Source organism: Brachypodium distachyon, chromosome 4 (genome assembly GCF_000005505.3).
Source record: "Brachypodium distachyon strain Bd21 chromosome 4, Brachypodium_distachyon_v3.0, whole genome shotgun sequence".
Lineage (NCBI taxonomy): Eukaryota > Viridiplantae > Streptophyta > Magnoliopsida > Poales > Poaceae > Brachypodium > Brachypodium distachyon.
This window is the reverse complement of record NC_016134.3, coordinates 3,204,267-3,220,780: the sequence shown is the minus strand read 5'-3', so window position 1 is coordinate 3,220,780 and position 16,514 is coordinate 3,204,267. Positions and strand designations below refer to the sequence as shown.

Below are 16,514 nucleotides of genomic sequence, written 5' to 3'. Positions count from 1 at the left end.
AGGAATCCCCGCTTGCATCCCACCTTCAAATATGTTTTCATTGTCTTCTGCATCTAATGTGTCCCCTGCTGCCGGGATCAAACAGTATGCAAGTTTAAATTATGATGAAGATGGCGAAGGAATAATTCCAGACCAGTGATTTGCAACTTTGTCCTAAATTTCTGAAAAGTTTATTATTCAGTGCTAAGAAACGGTAATCTAAGACGACAGAAATGAAACGAAACTAAGGCAGTGGCAGCAGCATCATTACATTTCTGATGATCACCTAAAAAGAGAAGCGAAGCTTCCAACAGCAGTAAACGAGATAATACGATCTCGAGAGAAAACTAAACAAATGCAGCGTGTCGATGTGGTTTCGAACGTGGCGTTCCACTTCCACTAAGAGAGAGGAGATCGAATGGCGGCGCGGGCGAGTCAGCGGCCGCCGCCGTTCATCTCGCCGGGCGGCCAGCGGCGGCAGGAGGAGGCGCCGGCGACCTGGTCGACGAACTTGGCGAGGCGCGCGTGCTTGGACGCCCACTGCTCCGCCATCTTCTGCTCCTTGAGCTCGGCGTCGCGGCGGAGCCCCGCGACCTTGTCCCGGTACTCCTGCTCCAGCCGCTCCACGGCGGCCGCCTGCTCCTCCCACAGCGCCCGCATCTTGGCCTCGAACTCCTCCGCCGCCTCCCTCCGCCTGCTCGCCCGCTCCGACTCCAGCTGCAGCTCCACCCGCTTCAGCCTCCACGCCGCCTCCTTCCGGTGCGCTGCCCACGCCCTGTGCCCTTCCTCCAGCTCCCTGCAGCACTCCGCCACCTCCGCCATCGCGTCCCCCGCCGGAACCCTAGCCGCCACCAACCCGAACGCTTCCTGCTGCTGCTGCATCCATGGCGCCGCCGCCGCTGGCGGGGGAGCGGAGACGGCAGCGGACGCGAGGCTGAGCGTCACGGACGGCGAAGGCGGTGGCAGGGGCCCTACGACATCCATGGCGACCGCGTTGGACGACGACATCCACGGCGGGAGCAAGGGCGCACCACCAGCCATGGCGGGCGGCGCCGCGATCTGCCTCTCCTTGACAAGCTTCTCCGCGAAATTCTCCAGCAACCACTCGTACCTCCCCCGCTCGTCGGGGCTAGGCTCGGGGGGCGGCCGCCGTGAATCCCTGATCTCCCGCTGCTGCTTCTCCTTGAACACCTCCCACCACTTGCCCAGCCGCTTGGCCGTGCGCCCGGGCACTTCCGCGGCGATCTTCTTCCACTTGTTGCCGTGCTTGGCCTGGAGGCGGATGACGAGCCGCTGCTCCTCGTCGGTGAGGGAGCCCTTCTTGATCCCGGGCCGGAGGTAGTTCTTCCAGCGCTCCAGGCAGGACTTGGCGTCGCGGTCCAGGGCCACGTTCATCCGCTGCGACACCAGGCTCCATTCCCGGGGCCCATACTGCCGGACGTAGGCTCGAAGGATGGCGTCTTCCTCAGGCCGCCACCGCTGTCTCTCCTTCATCTGCATCTGCACTTGCACAGGCCATCGCCCATCTCAACTCCTCTCTCCTCATACTGCACTCTGCACAATCCATTAATCCAGATACAAAGTAATCACATCTCTAGCTCAATGCAACACATAGCATAAGGGTATGCAATAGTAGATTGTTGCAAAAGAAAACACAGACATTTTATGGGATCTTTAGCTTAATGCAACACATGGTATGATAGAAGGATATGGATGGGAATTGTATCTCCTCAGAATGAAAGAAGAGAAGAACACACACACGCACGTTGATTCAGGGAAGAACAGGCATGGCTTCTGGTTGGCTCCCTGCTCTGAGTGGAGAAGAAGAACAGCAGCAGCTGTTTGCACGAGCTGAGCAGTGACCACTGGGTGGGGGAGGATGCTTAAATGCGTTTAGGCTGGAGCAGCTGCATGCAGTGATACTAATAATCTTCAGGGAAAAAAGGTAGTACTACCAGAGATGGCTGGTGGTTAGATGCTTTATTATTCATTGCAGTGCAGCATTTATAGGTCTCGGTTCAGGGATGCATTGCTCTGACCAGCAGCAACACTTGCGTAGTCTGCTTGCTACTAGTAGCACTAGCACTGCCTCTAGAAGCAGCCAATGCACACTCACTAGAACCATACATACTTTGGCACCCATTTTTTGTTCAAAAGTTGTTCTCTTGACATTGCACAATCAGTCAATTATTACTACTTTCAAGTGACAGTAGAACTTGCAAGTTTCTAAATGTAACAGTTACTAATGAACTACTGCAAGGTAACAAATTGTTGTTATTTTTTACCAAAAACCAGTGGTAGGGATTAGGGAGGAACTGAGAAATAACCATCTCTGAACTAAAAGTCAGTCCATGCTATATCACTATCAACATGGAGGCAATGTCGCCATCTAGCATTTATTTGTGTGATGATCAAGGACCAAGCTACATAAGTCTGCCAAATTGCCCAACTAATACCTTCAGGAAAACAACAAAATGAGAGAATGTGCAAAGCAAGGGGCAGAAGCAAATCCAAATTAATGTGATGAGATGCCAGGACCATTTCGCAACCCCACATGATGATTGCTAATTCCGCACTAAAAGGCGTCAGTTCAGGGCTAATCAACCACCGACTTGGGAGTTTACATTTGGATTTTTTTGGGGCACCAGCTTCTTTGAATGAACAGTAAATTCTGCAAGATTTACTGGCAGCCAAGTTGGTGGATTTTTGCAGGCCAACATGTTCGTGAGAAGAGCAAGATTGGAGGGAACTATTTCTCGTAAAGTTCTTAGGAGCAAGTAATTATCAAGGGTGTTGAGATTGGCTCGTCAAGTTCATCTCCTAATTCAAGCTTTACAAGGTCTTTGAAGAAATGGAAAGAAAAATATTCAGGCCAAATAAATCAATGTGGTGTTCTGACTGCAAGTAGTATGATGAAACTCAATCTGTGCGGACGGGTGTATTCTTATGATTCAGGCAAACAATCATATAGAAAGTTCTCAACTACTCATCATTCTGTATCCTTCTCTGTTTGGGCTCGTTTTTCACATCTATGTGAATATTCGAAAGGATATGGGAGGAGGGAGAAGCAGAAAATAAACAATCATGGAGCAATCAAAGAGGAAATGATGGAGATGTAAAAAATGGGAAATCTCTAGCAAAGAAGCCGGCCAGTTTACTTATCTTCAACAAGAAAGGAAGTAAACATTCCATACCCTCCAAAACACTCCAAATAGTACTAGCATGTCTCAGCTAGGAATCAAGAAAGAACCCAGAAAAAGAATGAAAGACAAAAATTATACATCTGGCTGGCGGGAGAAATGCTAAGGAAGATCCAAAAGAAGCAAGGGGACATCAAGAAAGTGATTTACCACATCATCTACAAACCATTGCGTTAAAATGCTAAGATCCAAAAGAAGCATTTTCAGTCAAGTAGCCAAACCACCTCGAGCCACAATCCATAAAAAAGACACATAATCCTATCTCCAAGCTAGCTAAGTAGACTAGTGACTAATAAACCTAGTCATGAAAGCAGCCTCTATATACCTTCCCTAAAGCCAATAAAACTAGAAGGGCAAAAATAAACCATCTTTAGTACTCACAATCAACATGAACAAAAAACCTATCCAGAAACAATTACAACCCTCAAAAGCAACTAAGCAAGATGAGATGAGAGCAAACCAAGTGGACATTACTAAGTTGTTCAAAGAAGAAGACTTACAGAGGCACCACTACACCATCCTGTTCTTGCTCTGCTCCTGGCCTCTCAATCAAGAACACCCAGCTCCAATAGAGAGAGAGATAGCAGGTGAGGAGGAAGCCCAGAATTATTGCAAAGGGAGATCTCAACCGAAAGATTCTCCCTCTCCCTTCCTTTCTCTTCACCCAGCAGCTCAGTGTGAGCCCCCCTCTCTCTTCACCCCAGTGGGTCTGTGAGAGTGTGTGTGTTGGTTCGGACAGAGCGGTGTATGTGTATATATGGAAGTGGGGGTAAAGGAAAGGAAAGGATTGGAGGAGACAGGAGGCAGCGAGAAATTAGGGCACGCGAGGCGCAAAGGGAGAAAAGGGCCACCACACCACCATGGGTAGAAAAAGGAGAGGCCTCCGTATTTATAGACAGGGGAAAAAAGCTAGAGCTGGTGAGGTAGACTTGGTAGAGCAGCAGCCCAGCCAGCCCCATTCCACAGTTGCATTTTTGCAAGCACATGGAGATGTGCTTGCATCCATCTCCCCTCCTCTCTCTGTCTCTAGCTTGGAGCTGACTTCACAGTGGCTGGGGCTGAGCATGAGCATGAGCAGGCAGGCACCACTGTTGGAGAGGAGATGGAACAATGGCAACAACAGATGGAGCCTGCCTGGCTTGTGGCTCAAATCAAATAATTTCTCTCCTCGCGTTTGTGTACTGTATGTCTGTATGGTGCTTCAGTTCTTTCTTGCAGAATGCAGATGCATGCTTCCTTGCCTCCTCCTCTCATTTTTTTCCCTCTCATCTCCACCTTTTTTTCACAGTGCCTGGCCTGGACCTCCCTCTACTGTTGACGCACCATGAAACTTACTGCTGATCAGCTTTGCTGCTGCTGCTATCGGCTGTTGCCCACACACTGTGTTAGGAATTTCCTTGGAGACGATGTATGCATGGGAAATGGCTGTAACCCATGCCCTTCCCGGCCCAAATCTGGCTCCTCTACAGCTCTACTGTACCCCCCAACCCATCCTGCACGCACAGCACCTTAACCCAACGAAGGCAAGAGCCATGCAAAAAGATACCCCGTCACATATGTGTATGCATTAGTGCATTCAATATAGCTTAACAAAAATGGTTTCATTAATTATTGGATGGGTCAAGGAGAACTCGATTTGTCTATTAGCTCTTGGATTCGTTATTACTTGCAAAAAAGGGTACTCGTATAATTAACAAAAAGGGTCGGCTGGGGGAAAAAGTGAAAAGGGCTTCCATGCATGCATCATACTCGATGGACCGATCGATATCTAGTCGTGTCACACCTTTGTAATGCACTTTTTGAGGCAGGTTTTAGGATTGCCATGCTATCGTTAAAAGTGTGTTGGCTCCAGCTTCCATGGAGCACGAACCAAAGATCACCTGGCCAAAAGTAGGGGAGAGAGAGGACGTCAGGTCAGGAAGGGGTCTCTTTCCGAACGTTGTTCATCTTAGAATTAAAGAAAGGAGGAAAAGTTGAACAGTTCCGACGATAAAACCTGGCCAAAAGTTGTTAATTAATTACAACCAAGGACGTGCAGATTAAAGTTGGCTCGATTGAAGCTTTGAATGAGACGGTTGCCGGCACGATGATGCGTGCAAGATATCGGCCTCCTGATGGTTCCTTTTTTAAGGTTTCGTTCATGTAAATTCATATGCAAACTTAAGTTCCTTGTAAGGAACACATGGAATTTTTTTTCATTTGGATTGTTGTATTTTAAGTTACATCCAAACACGTCGATCTGTAACAAAAAACATGCGACTTCTGAGCAACAAAACTGTAATTAATATGTATACTTAAGTTCCTTCTAGGCAACACATGATTTTTCGTGGATTCTACTTGGATTGTTCTATTTTAGTGAGAGGCTCTGTCATTAATTAGTTCAACTTTTTAGAGGAGCTGAGCTAAATACTAATCTTTTATTCCCTCCGTCCGGAAATAAGTGACGTGAATTTGTATAAAAAATTTATACAAAATCACATCACTTATTTTTTGACAGAAAGAGTATAAAAAACGAAACATTCCAAAGGGACATTTAAACCTAACGGATTTGCTAATAGTCAGTCGGTTTCTTCAATTGAACATACCACCCACAATAATCTTTTCCAATTTACACATGACTTATATCTCTCTCCATGTATTGAAAAAAGATGTGCTACCTCAACTCATTTACATACACACACGCGTACGTACAAAATCATGAAATTGCAAGAGCTAACGACACATGCATGATTTGAAGGAGAGGGCAAACATTTTCGTTCTCCGGGCTCTGGCGATCGAGCTAAGCTCAAGCTTGCCCGTATATGCATGCACGCGTACATACACGCACGCACGCACGACCGTTGGTCCCCGGGCCGGCCAATGCATTGCACATTTGCACGGTGACAAAACAATGATGGATGGGATCCCAAGACAGCGCCGTTGCGTTGCGAGCCGCATAGTGTGCTACTACTGGAGTGTAGCCAGGGGGCCTCCTCTCCTGCATTATTGAGACAAGGGATGAAGGGACCTCGCCTCGCCTCCTTCCTGACCTACCTTTGCTTGCCCCCACATGGCGACATCTTCCCTTCTTTCTCTTTCGCTCATTCCTGTACTGTAGCGTAGGTGGTTTTGCTTGGTGCTGCACTATATAGGAGTACTTGATTAGCAAGTTCCAAATGGGCAGCATGTTTACAGGTTGGAGGGGAGGAAGATGCTGTATAGTGCTGTGTGGTCACCAGCCGCGCAAGATGCACGGGAACATATACATACAGCGTCGTCGACCCGTCGATCAGAGTACGTACGTACTTGTGTTATGTACGTATATATGTATGTACTAACTGTAACCTCGCGGTATTGTCTTTTTATATACGTACTTGTGTCGCCAACCTAATTTAGAGACGACGAAACTCAGTTGATTTTATATTATAGGTGTACTTATGTCATTAATTAGATCTCTTTGCATCCTAAGAATTTTATAGCATTAACTATACGAGCGAAAACTTTTCTGTCCCCGCTTATTTATTTTTCCGTCCCTCGGATCCAAAAAGGCCTAAATCATAGTCTGGGGCACCCACTGGCTGGCCTCCATGCATGTGTAGTTTTTTTTTACAGCCCTCCATGCATGTAGCTCGTCTCGTCTACGGCGGCCCATGCCACTTTTTTTCTTTTTCCAAACGATCTCTTGATCGTTTCCATTATCGAAATAACGGAACAGAGGTTCACCCATAACACGCCAAGTAAAGTACCAGGCTGCAAAACGCAGTCCCGAACAAACGCTGAAATAAGCCATGCCACTTGGTTAAGCTAGCTTTTGTTTTTTCCACATCGTTCGCCAGAGTCTTTACTGACAAAACACACACACACACAAAAGATGAAGATGAAGATGGGGAAAAAGATGGCAATGCTAAGGTCGAGGTCAGCTGGGAGTCAGTACATACCATTAGGCCCTATGCCGAAGTTAAAGTTGGGCTAGTTGCAAGTATACGCGTACATAGAACGCGCCAAAACAATCATTTGAAGGACTTTTGAATCGAAGAGGGCCGCGGCCCTTGTTAAGTTAGTTAGTTAGCCCCTTGCTATCAACCCGGGGTCTCTAAAAATCGACTTGCACTCATTGTTTTTCGCCACCGGTACAAACGTCACCGTTCTAATGCATGTCAATCATGCATGATTCCATTGAAAAGACATACTACTGTAGTAACTCTACCTGGCCTAACCAAGATCCTGATCTACTCGACTCATCCAGGTAGACATGCATCGAGCAGGCCGGACCCCGGCCAATTCAATGGCCGGCCGATGATTCAGGGGCTGCTGCATGCATGCATATGCACGCTGGGCCGGAAGATGGTCTCCGCCCGGATCTAGCGATCGAGCACGCAGGGCTCAGGCGCAGGCTACATAATACCCTGGCCTTGCTTGGCCTGCGGCTGCCAAGGAGAAGAAATCAAAAAGGGGTTCGCATGCATGCATTTAGGGCCGGGGGATCACAAGGCGCCCAGAGCAGCTTGCATGCATGCACGGCAGAGATCATCAGACGTACTGTACGTTGGAGCGCGGGGGGGAAGGAAAGGGCCAAGGGAACAAGACGCGGCTCGGGGGATCTAATACGATCGATCGTCCAAATAAAATATAAAGGTCCGCAGATCGATCGAGCGACCGGCTGAGCGGGTGCCGGAGTCCAGAGCTGGACAGACAGGGCCACGTAGCAGTACGTGGCAATTGTTATGTGGGGCCCACCCATGCAAACTGGTCGGCAGGGGCGCACATACTGCTCCGGGTTCCCTCTCGATCTTTCTGTACGTACGTACGCGCGCCCGTATGTAATTTAGGCGTGTTTGGCGATCGGAGAGGTATACGTACAGCGTACGGAGGAGGTGACGTGGCCATGTGCGACCTGCACGCGGGGCTGATCTCTTTCTCACTCTCGGGTAAACTGGGTATTTTTACGTGTATTTCTTCCATCGATCGGGACCGAAAGGCGCCTGTATGAACTGTGCGCGTAATGACACACGTTATACACGTAAACACACGGGATGCCGCTTCTGGTGGGGCTAGCCTTGGAACGCTTGACGCGCGGTACGACGTGGACGCGCTCGTTACCGGCCGCTGCGTGCTTACGTACGTGCCTCGCCCCACGCTTCCGTCTAAATTTACTCTTTCCAATTCTAAATTTTTGTCATAAATTTACACAAATATGAACGTATCTATTCTTAAAATACGTCAAGATACATGTAATATTTCGACAACAATTTATGATAGAAGGAAGTAACTTTTAAGCCCTGTCCGCTGCCCTTTTGCACCGTTCGATTCACGTCCGTTCGTACACGCACGTCGTCGTCGTAACATTTTCGTCATAACCACCTCAGCAAGTATTACGTGTTTCGCAGCAATTCAGATTGGTGCATGGAGTAATCCTCCGATGCATGGCAATAAACTCACATGTCATGAAAAAAGTGTGTTAATATCAAAAAAAGTCTTAAAATTCTCGGTTGACGTAACAGAGCCCACACACGCGCCGTCCGTCGTCATGCACCGACAGCCCTGGCTAGCGGCTACTCCAGCCCACACAGGTTTCCCAGCCCCACGATGCCATTGGCACCCCCGATAACGCACGCGCCGGGATCCAAAACGTCAGCGACTTTCCCGGCGGCAATATCTCCAGCCCGGTACGGACGGGATCCCCTGCTGCTGCTCCATGCATTGGTGGTGCTGAGCGCCCGAGACTGTCAGACTAGGCCTAGCTAGCCTCCTGCCAAGAGCTACGTTACGTAACGATAGCCAGAGGGGAGAGGAGATGGCAGAGATAGATCATAGGCTGGGGCTATGCGGGCCTAGCTATATTTATGCTACTCTCCTGGCTAGCTCTCGTCGTGATAGGCGTCCTTTGGAGTTCGTTCGATTTGATTTGACATCTCCATGTCGTTTCCCGACTCGACCGCTGCTTCCATGGGATGAAGGGAGCTCGTCCGCTGACTTTTCTCATTCCCCTTTCGGGGTCGTTCCGCATTGAAGCCGTCGCAGTAAAACCGCTCCGTCCGTTAACTGTTTACAGTAGTACGACTTTTCCCGGCCGATGAAATATAATTTTTGAAATATATATATGCACCGTAGTGATCATCCGGATTAGTTTGCTTTGCTCGACTTAGAAATTCTATAAACTACTACTTAAAGAAAGGAATGGTCATAGGAACGTGGAAACAGGCAGTTTTTGTTACTGTTGTCATTCTACTCTCTCCGCAGGGGCGCCTGCGAGTATATCTGCATGCAAAGTGACGTGACGCGAGAAGGCCATCCGATAAAAAGCTCAGCTAGCGTGTGAAAGAAAGCCAGCCAGTAGTAGCAGGTGACTGGTGGCTGGGCAGGTCGTCGCTGGACGTACATACGTTCGCCCACATGCATGCAAGTCTCGGCCGGATCTTCTCGACGCGGCCCATCTGCCATCAATGTGGAAGAGAGCGAGAGAGGAAAGAAGAAGAAGAAGAAGTTGAACAAGCAACCCGGGGCAGGCAGGCAGGCGCGCTAACCGAGGAGAGACCTACGGCGAGAGCCTAGGAGGCGTCTGAGCCGTAGATGAGCCCCGCTCCCTCCCACTGGTCCCTGACCGTTGGATCGACCATGATAGCCCGTGGGAACGGGGGACGACGGTCAGATAGTGTGGCAGCGGGCAGCACGTGCTGACACGCGCGTCTGGTGGCGGGCCCCGCACGGTCAGTGGCCTGCCCTCTGCCTGCATGCATGGCACGGCTAGAGATCGGTAGATAGAGCGTACGTAAAACTGTGTAAAGGTGGTACTAGTAGTAGTAGTCCGTGTTCCGCGGCACGATGTGGCAGCAGCGTTGGAAGCAGAGGCCTTTGCTGCATGCACGTATGTTTCGCGTAACGTACAGACGTGACAGGGGACCGAACCCAAGTACCCGACCCGACCCAGCCATATCCTCTGCTTTTCTCTCCCTCCGGCCCGGCCGGGCTCCGTGTGCTACGAATCGATCAGCTAACTGTAGCGCGGGCCGCATGCGCCATGGGCGGGCCCAGCTCAATTCAAGGGTAATTCATTTAAATACCCTTGGAATTTTTGCAAAAGAACGAATATATGTACTGTACTTTATATATGTATGCACTTAGAAAGTATTTTGAGATAAACTAGTATTCAAGCAACGTTGATCCCTAAAATGCACTGGCCATTATCTCATACTTCCCTTGAATTGTCCCAATGATCCAAGTAGGATTTTAGATCATTGAAAATCGAACCATTTACGGCATATACATAATCTCATACGACCTCGATCGATGCCTGCACCTTGTGCCTCCTCGTCTTCTTTTAAATCTCAAAACAAACATGTCTCAAATTCAACAACCTAGCGACTTTTCCTCTGCCTCCCGCTTTTGAATGTTGGTCGTAGAACGGCTACACACACGCACTACACTACACACAAGAGGACAACACCTCAGGAATCACTCGATTAGAGATGCAAAATTTTCGCCAATGAATTTGATCAATGAAATATCAGAACAATTTTGAATACCCATTGTCAAGATCCTGGGCCCGCCCCATGCGCCGTGTCAGAAAGAGAGCTGCAGCCTGCTACTCGCTGGCCCACGGAACGAGCCCACGAGGCCCGCGCTCGATCGATCCCCTGCCACGTGGGTCCCGCGCCGTGCCGGACGTGACCTCCCCGCGCCCTAGCTAGCTATACAAAAATTCAAACACAACATAGAGTGGCAACCATGAAGACCGCTTTCTTCCTTGTCGCTCTCCTCGCTCTGATAGCAAGTGCGGCCGCCTTTTCGCAGTACACCGACCATACCGGACAGGACCCGCACGCTCGCGGAGACAAGGGCAGCGGTTCAGATCCGCAATGCCAGGATGAGCATATGAAGTTAGACTCGTGCAAGGACTACATGACAGAGCGTTGCACGGTGCCACGGGAGATACCGTTCACCAAGCCATATAAATGGAGGAAGGGCAGCTGCCAAGAGGTCAAGGGCTGGTGCTGCCAGGAGTTGGCGAAGACACCGCCGCAGTGCCGCTGCAAGGCCTGACGTTGCCGGAGCTGCAGAACACACACGCGCGAGAGTAGAATCAACAAGAGACAAACACAGGTTTGGTGCTGCGTAACGGTTGCAGCTTTTCTGATCCGACTTTTATTGCTTCTTATACCAACTCTCAAAACGAGCTGTACGATCTAACTGAAAGGAGAAAAATCAGGGCAGAACGATCCTACAGCGGCGCCATCCCACGGCGTCGCTCGTGCCCAGATCATGCCGCCTTTGACGCTTTGCTCGTGCCATCCCACGACGCAGTCAAGACGGCGCACTAAGCTAGCTACCTGAAGAATAGGGCAAGTCACGAACAACCTCGTGCTGCATGCCCAACTTATTTGCTACTGAACTTAACTGAAGAAAAACGACAGTTTCAGACTTAGCGACAACGGCCTTACAGTGGACAGTACATCAAATCTCCCCCCTAATGCTGTTGTCTCTGCTTGACTTCGATTACACCAAGTCTACGCCTTAGCTCAATGAACTTTACGCGACCCAGCGCCTTGGTAAGGATATCAGCTAGCTGCCCCTCCGTCCCAACATCATCCACATCAATCTTCCCTTCTGCAATGCACTCTCGAATAAAATGATAGCGAGTGTCAATGTGCTTACTCCGGTCATGATGCACAAGATTTTTGGACAGCGCTATGGCTGACTTGTTGTCCACGAACAGCTTCACGACCGAAGGTGGAATACCCTGCAGTTCTCCCAGCAGCTTACTCAACCATGTTGCCTGACAAGCAGCTGTAGATGCCGCAATGTACTCGGCCTCGTAAGATGACAGTGCCACCACTTTTTGCTTCTGCGAGCACCAAGAAACTGTGCTCCCCCCCAAGAAGAACACCATGCCTGACGTGCTCTTGTGATCATCCACATCGCCCGCAAGATCACTGTCACTGTAACCGATCAGATTAGGCGATACTTCGCTGCAAGTATATCTACAGCCGTATCACTGATTTCCCCGCACATAGCGAAGTATTTGCTTTACAGCGGCCCAATGTTGTGCCCCGGGACACTCCATGAATCGGCTTGCAATCCCAACTGCGTATGCAATGTCAGGTCGAGTATTCACCAAGTACCGAAGGCTGCCAATTACACTTCGATATTTGGTTTCATCCATGCCTTTCTTGTCTCCACTCTCCCCAATTTCAGTCTCCCTTCTATTGGAGTACAGCATGGATTACAGGCTGCCATACCTGCATTTTCTAGCAGTTTTGCAACATAGCTCGACTGGCATAAAGTGATTTCTCCTTCCTTCTGACTCACCTCGATTCCCAGGTAGTAGCTCAGAAGTCCCAAATCACTCATTTGGAACAATTCATGCATCTGATCCTTGAAGACTTTAATTTCAGTTGCACTCGTGCCTTTGATGATAAGATCATCCACGTATACTCCTACCAACAAGAAGCTGTCAGTATTTCCCCTTCGGTATAGAGCATGCTCAATCGGGCATCTCTCAAAACCGAGTGATGCAAGAGATTCATCAAGCTTAAAATTCCAGGCTCGGGGAGCCTGACGCAGACCATACAGGGCCTTGTTCAGTTTCAGCACCTTGTGTACACTGTCACTAACAACAAATCCTGCCGGCTGATGAACATACACCTCTTCCATCAAATTGCCATTCAGAAATGCAGACTTAACATCCATGTGATGCACCTACCACTTCCTACTTGCTGCCAAAGCAAGCATCAGACGAACAGTGTCCATCCTGGCCACAGGAGCAAATACCTCATAAAAATCCACTCCTTGTTTTTGAGCATAGCCTTTTGCAACCAACCGGGCTTTGTGCTTGACAACATTGCCCTCAGCGTCTTTCTTAATCTTGAACACCCACTTGAGTCCGATAGCTTTGTGACCTGCAGGGAGTTCAGTTAGGACCCATGTGTTGTTCTCATTGATCGAAGCCATTTCAGCTTCCATTGCCTTGCGCCATGCGGTTTCACCCAGTGCTGCATCCACACTGTCGGGTTCCTCTGCAGCTGTCAGACAGTACTCTGCCAATTCCAAATAATCTTCATACTTTCTATTTGGCATGAAAATCCCATGTTGTGCTCGGGTTTGCATTGGGTGAGACGGTTGGATAGGAGGCTGAAGTTGCTCCTCTTCCACTATCACAGGCTCGTCTGGTGGTTGTTCCTCTGACGAGGCTGCATCAATTTGAGGAGACTGTTGTCTGGAGTGAACAGATTCAGAAGGTGAAGCTGAAACTAACACTCGTACTAACTCATCCGAATAAACCACTGTAAATTCACACGACTTGCCATGTGTGCAGTTGTCAGTTCCCCAATCCCACTTGCGATCCTCCTCAAAAATCACATCTCTCGTCACATGTAGACGACGTTGAACCGGATCATACACCCGGTATGCTTTTGAGCCAGACTCATATCCAACAAATACACATGCTCGTGCACTGTCAGACAACTTTGTCAGACCAGGGCCGATGATCTTCATGTGTGCTACACAGCCAAAAGTGCGAAAGTAGTCCACTGATGGTTTCTTCTTCCTCCAAGCCTCATAGGGTGTGATCCCATTCAGGCTACGAGTGGGTGAGTGATTCAAAATATGCATGGCAGTCCCCACCGCCTCCCCCCAAAACTCTGCTGGTACACACATGCTCTTCATCAAGCTGCGAACCATCTCTACCACCGACTGATTACGCCTCTCAACTACACCATTTTGCTGCGGAGAATAGGGAGCTGTGGTGTTTCTCCTTATCCCCTGATCATTGCAGAACTCGGTGAATTCAATGGAGTTAAACTCACCACCACGATCTGTTCGGAATGCCCTGAGCTTCACTGCACTTTCACTCTCTGCAGTTGCCCTGATCTTGCGAAATTTTTTGAAAGCCTCATCTTTGCTCCTCAGCACTTCCAACCACATATATCTGCTGCAATCATCAACTACTAACAGGAAGTACTTGCTGTTCGTACCTGCTGTGGGTGGGGATATCGGCCCACACAAGTCTCCATGCACCAGCTCAAGCACCTGTTCTGCTCTGTAGGCTGACACGCGCGGGAATGGGGTCCTGTGCATCTTCCCAAGTGAACACCCCTCGCAGAATTGCTCAATACGCTGAACCGTGGGCATACCTCTGACCATACCCTTGGCTCCCAGATCATGGAGTGCTCTGAAGTGCAAGTGACCAAACCTGGCATGCCAACGCCATGCTTTGTCAGTCCGTCCGGCAAGCAGACAGACAGGTGTTGCCATGGTCAGAGTGACTGGGTACAACCGGTTCTTGGCCCTTGGCACACGAGCTAGTATAGCTCGATCACGATCATACAGGCGCAACTCACCATCACAAATCACTGATTTGCAACCCCCTTCATCTAGCTGACTCAGGCTCACGATGCTTGTGCGCAGACGAGGTATGTAATAAACCTCTGTCAGCGCACGGTGTTCTCCGTTCTTGCAGGTAAATAGAACAACACCGCGTCCATGTATCTGAACGGGTGAGCCATCACCGAATTTCACCGTACCTCACACAGATTCGTCGATCTTGGTCAGCATCCCGCGGCACCCGGTCATATGATTGCTTGCACCGGAGTCGAAGTACCAACGCTCGTCGTCGGTGGGCACCGGAACAAAGCTTCTCGTTGAGGTTCGAGTTGCGGACGAGTAGGTCACCAGGAACAGGTTGTATAGGAGCAGGTACCGGCTTGGCTCCAGCGTACACCGCGGGTGCTAGCTGCAAGTCGATGGCGTCGTCGCCGTCGCCGGCCATGGCAAAGAGAAGCCCGGGGGCCTGCTCCTCCACCTGCGCGACGTACGCGTGGTTCTCCTGGCGCGCTTGATCGCGCTTCTTCTTCCTGCACTCCTTGGCCCAGTGGCCCTCGATGTGGCAGTACCGACATTTGCCCTTACGGCGCTCGCCGGAGCGTGCAGGTTTGTCCGGTGATTGCGGCATCGGCTTTGTAGCCGGCTTGCCGCCCTTGCCACCGACGCTGCTGGAGCCCTGCCCGCGTGACTGTTGCCGCGCAGACCATTCCTACTCGGTGAGCAGCAGTTTGCTGCCCACTTCCGGCTCTGGATCGAGCCCATCCTCAGCGGCAGAGAGACGGCCCAAGAGCTCCTCGATCGACATGTGCTTCAGATCGAGGCACGACTCCATTGCGACGGCCACCGGTTTGATTCTCGGTGGCACCACGCGAAGGAGCTTCTTCACGGCCTTCTCTTCCGTGATGTCGTCGCCAACCTGCTGCAGATCGGTGACAAGGCCAGACAGCCGCAGTGCAAAGTCCTCAACGGACTCACCACTCTTGAATGCGAGGTTCTCGTACTCCTTGCGCAGCTTCTGGGCCTTCGCCTCGCGGACGCGCTCTACGCCGGCGCGCATCACCTTAACCGCGTCCCAGGCGTCCTGCGCGTTGTCCTTGGCCGCGATCACGCGCATCATCTCGGGCGCCACCGAACGCAGGATGGCGCTGAACGCCTGCCGCTCCTGCCGCACCGACGTCTCTTCACCTTCTACAGCTTCCCAGAGGCCTGCGCCTTGCAGCTGGACTCGCATGAGAATCGCCCAGCCCAAGTAGTTCGTGCGCGTCAGCATGGGGTACGTGACGGCGCCGCTGCCGCTCACCTCGCGCACCACCTCCTGCTGCACCACGACCTGGCCATCGCGTCGTCTCCCGCGGCTCTGGCCACGACTTAGAGTTCGTGAACGCGGCGGAGTCACGGACCGGGAAACCGACCGATCACCTTTGGAATTTGGCATCGTAGATCACCAGAACCTGATCAGGGCTCTGATACCAATTGACGTTGCCGGAGCTGCAGAACACACACACGCGAGAGTAGAATCAGCAAGAGACAAACACAGGTTTGGTGTTGCGTAACGGTTGCAGCTTTTCTGATCCGACTTTTATTGCTTCTTATACCAACTCTCAAAACGAGCTGTACGATCTAACTGAAAGGAGAAAAATCAGGACAGAACGAGTCCTACAGCCGCGCCATCCCACGGCGTCGCTCGTGCCCAGATCATGCCGCCTTTGACGCTTTGCTCGTGCCATCCCACGACGCAGTCAAGACGGCGCACTAAGCTAGCTACCTGAGGAATAAGGCAAGTCACGAACAACCTCGTGCTGCATGCCTAGCTTATTTGCTACTGAACTTAACTAAAGAAAAACGACAACGGCCTTACGGGGACAGTACATCGAGGCCATATGGAAGACAATCGAAGGCGAACTCGGTGGCTTCTGGGGTGTCTCCCAGGATCACGTGAAGAAGGTGCTGCTAACGGCCAAGAGCCTGCCTTCTCAGTGCAACATGGGCGCTGGCTGCGACGTCCCTGTCGCCAATGGCTATTACTACTACTACTGA

The 16,514-nt window shown here is 50.5% G+C and overlaps 2 protein-coding genes and 1 long non-coding RNA gene across 5 annotated transcripts; 2 read left to right on the top strand and 1 right to left on the bottom strand.

Moving 5' to 3' along the window:
* Nucleotides 1-136: 136 nt before the first annotated feature.
* LOC100838645 (protein rough sheath 2) lies at nucleotides 137-4,192 on the bottom strand. 3 transcript variants are annotated; one of them, XM_024463167.1, is made up of 3 exons: nucleotides 3,680-4,192; nucleotides 1,640-1,886; nucleotides 137-1,533 (listed from the first exon to the last, which is right to left on the bottom strand). In XM_024463167.1, the coding sequence occupies exon 3, from the start codon at nucleotides 1,477-1,479 to the stop codon at nucleotides 415-417; it is 1,065 nt and encodes a 354-aa protein (XP_024318935.1). In that variant the 5' UTR covers nucleotides 1,480-1,533; nucleotides 1,640-1,886; nucleotides 3,680-4,192; the 3' UTR covers nucleotides 137-414. The 3 variants fall into 3 exon arrangements, with proteins under 3 accessions (XP_024318935.1, XP_024318934.1, XP_003579268.1); XM_024463166.1 differs by having other exon boundaries at nucleotides 1,745-1,886; XM_003579220.4 differs by lacking the exon at nucleotides 1,640-1,886.
* Nucleotides 4,192-4,888, top strand: LOC112272434. Its single transcript, XR_002966203.1, has 2 exons — nucleotides 4,192-4,362; nucleotides 4,468-4,888. It is a non-coding gene; the product is annotated as an uncharacterized LOC112272434 (long non-coding RNA).
* Nucleotides 4,889-10,883: 5,995 nt separating this feature from the next.
* LOC104584840 (puroindoline-B) lies at nucleotides 10,884-16,514 on the top strand. Its single transcript, XM_010240589.1, has 2 exons — nucleotides 10,884-11,192; nucleotides 16,353-16,514. Exons 1-2 carry the CDS (start codon nucleotides 10,884-10,886, stop codon nucleotides 16,512-16,514), a joined length of 471 nt encoding a protein of 156 aa, XP_010238891.1.

Excerpts from the sequence above, each read along its gene's own strand:
- LOC100838645 (XM_024463167.1), bottom strand. The coding sequence starts at position 1,479 with ATGCAGATGAAGGAGAGACAGCGGTGGCGGCCTGAGGAAGACGCCATC.
- LOC104584840 (XM_010240589.1), top strand. The coding sequence starts at position 10,884 with ATGAAGACCGCTTTCTTCCTTGTCGCTCTCCTCGCTCTGATAGCAAGT. Across the intron at positions 11,193-16,352 it reads CGCCGCAGTGCCGCTGCAAG|GCCATATGGAAGACAATCGA; the intron begins GCCTGACGTTGC and ends CAGTACATCGAG.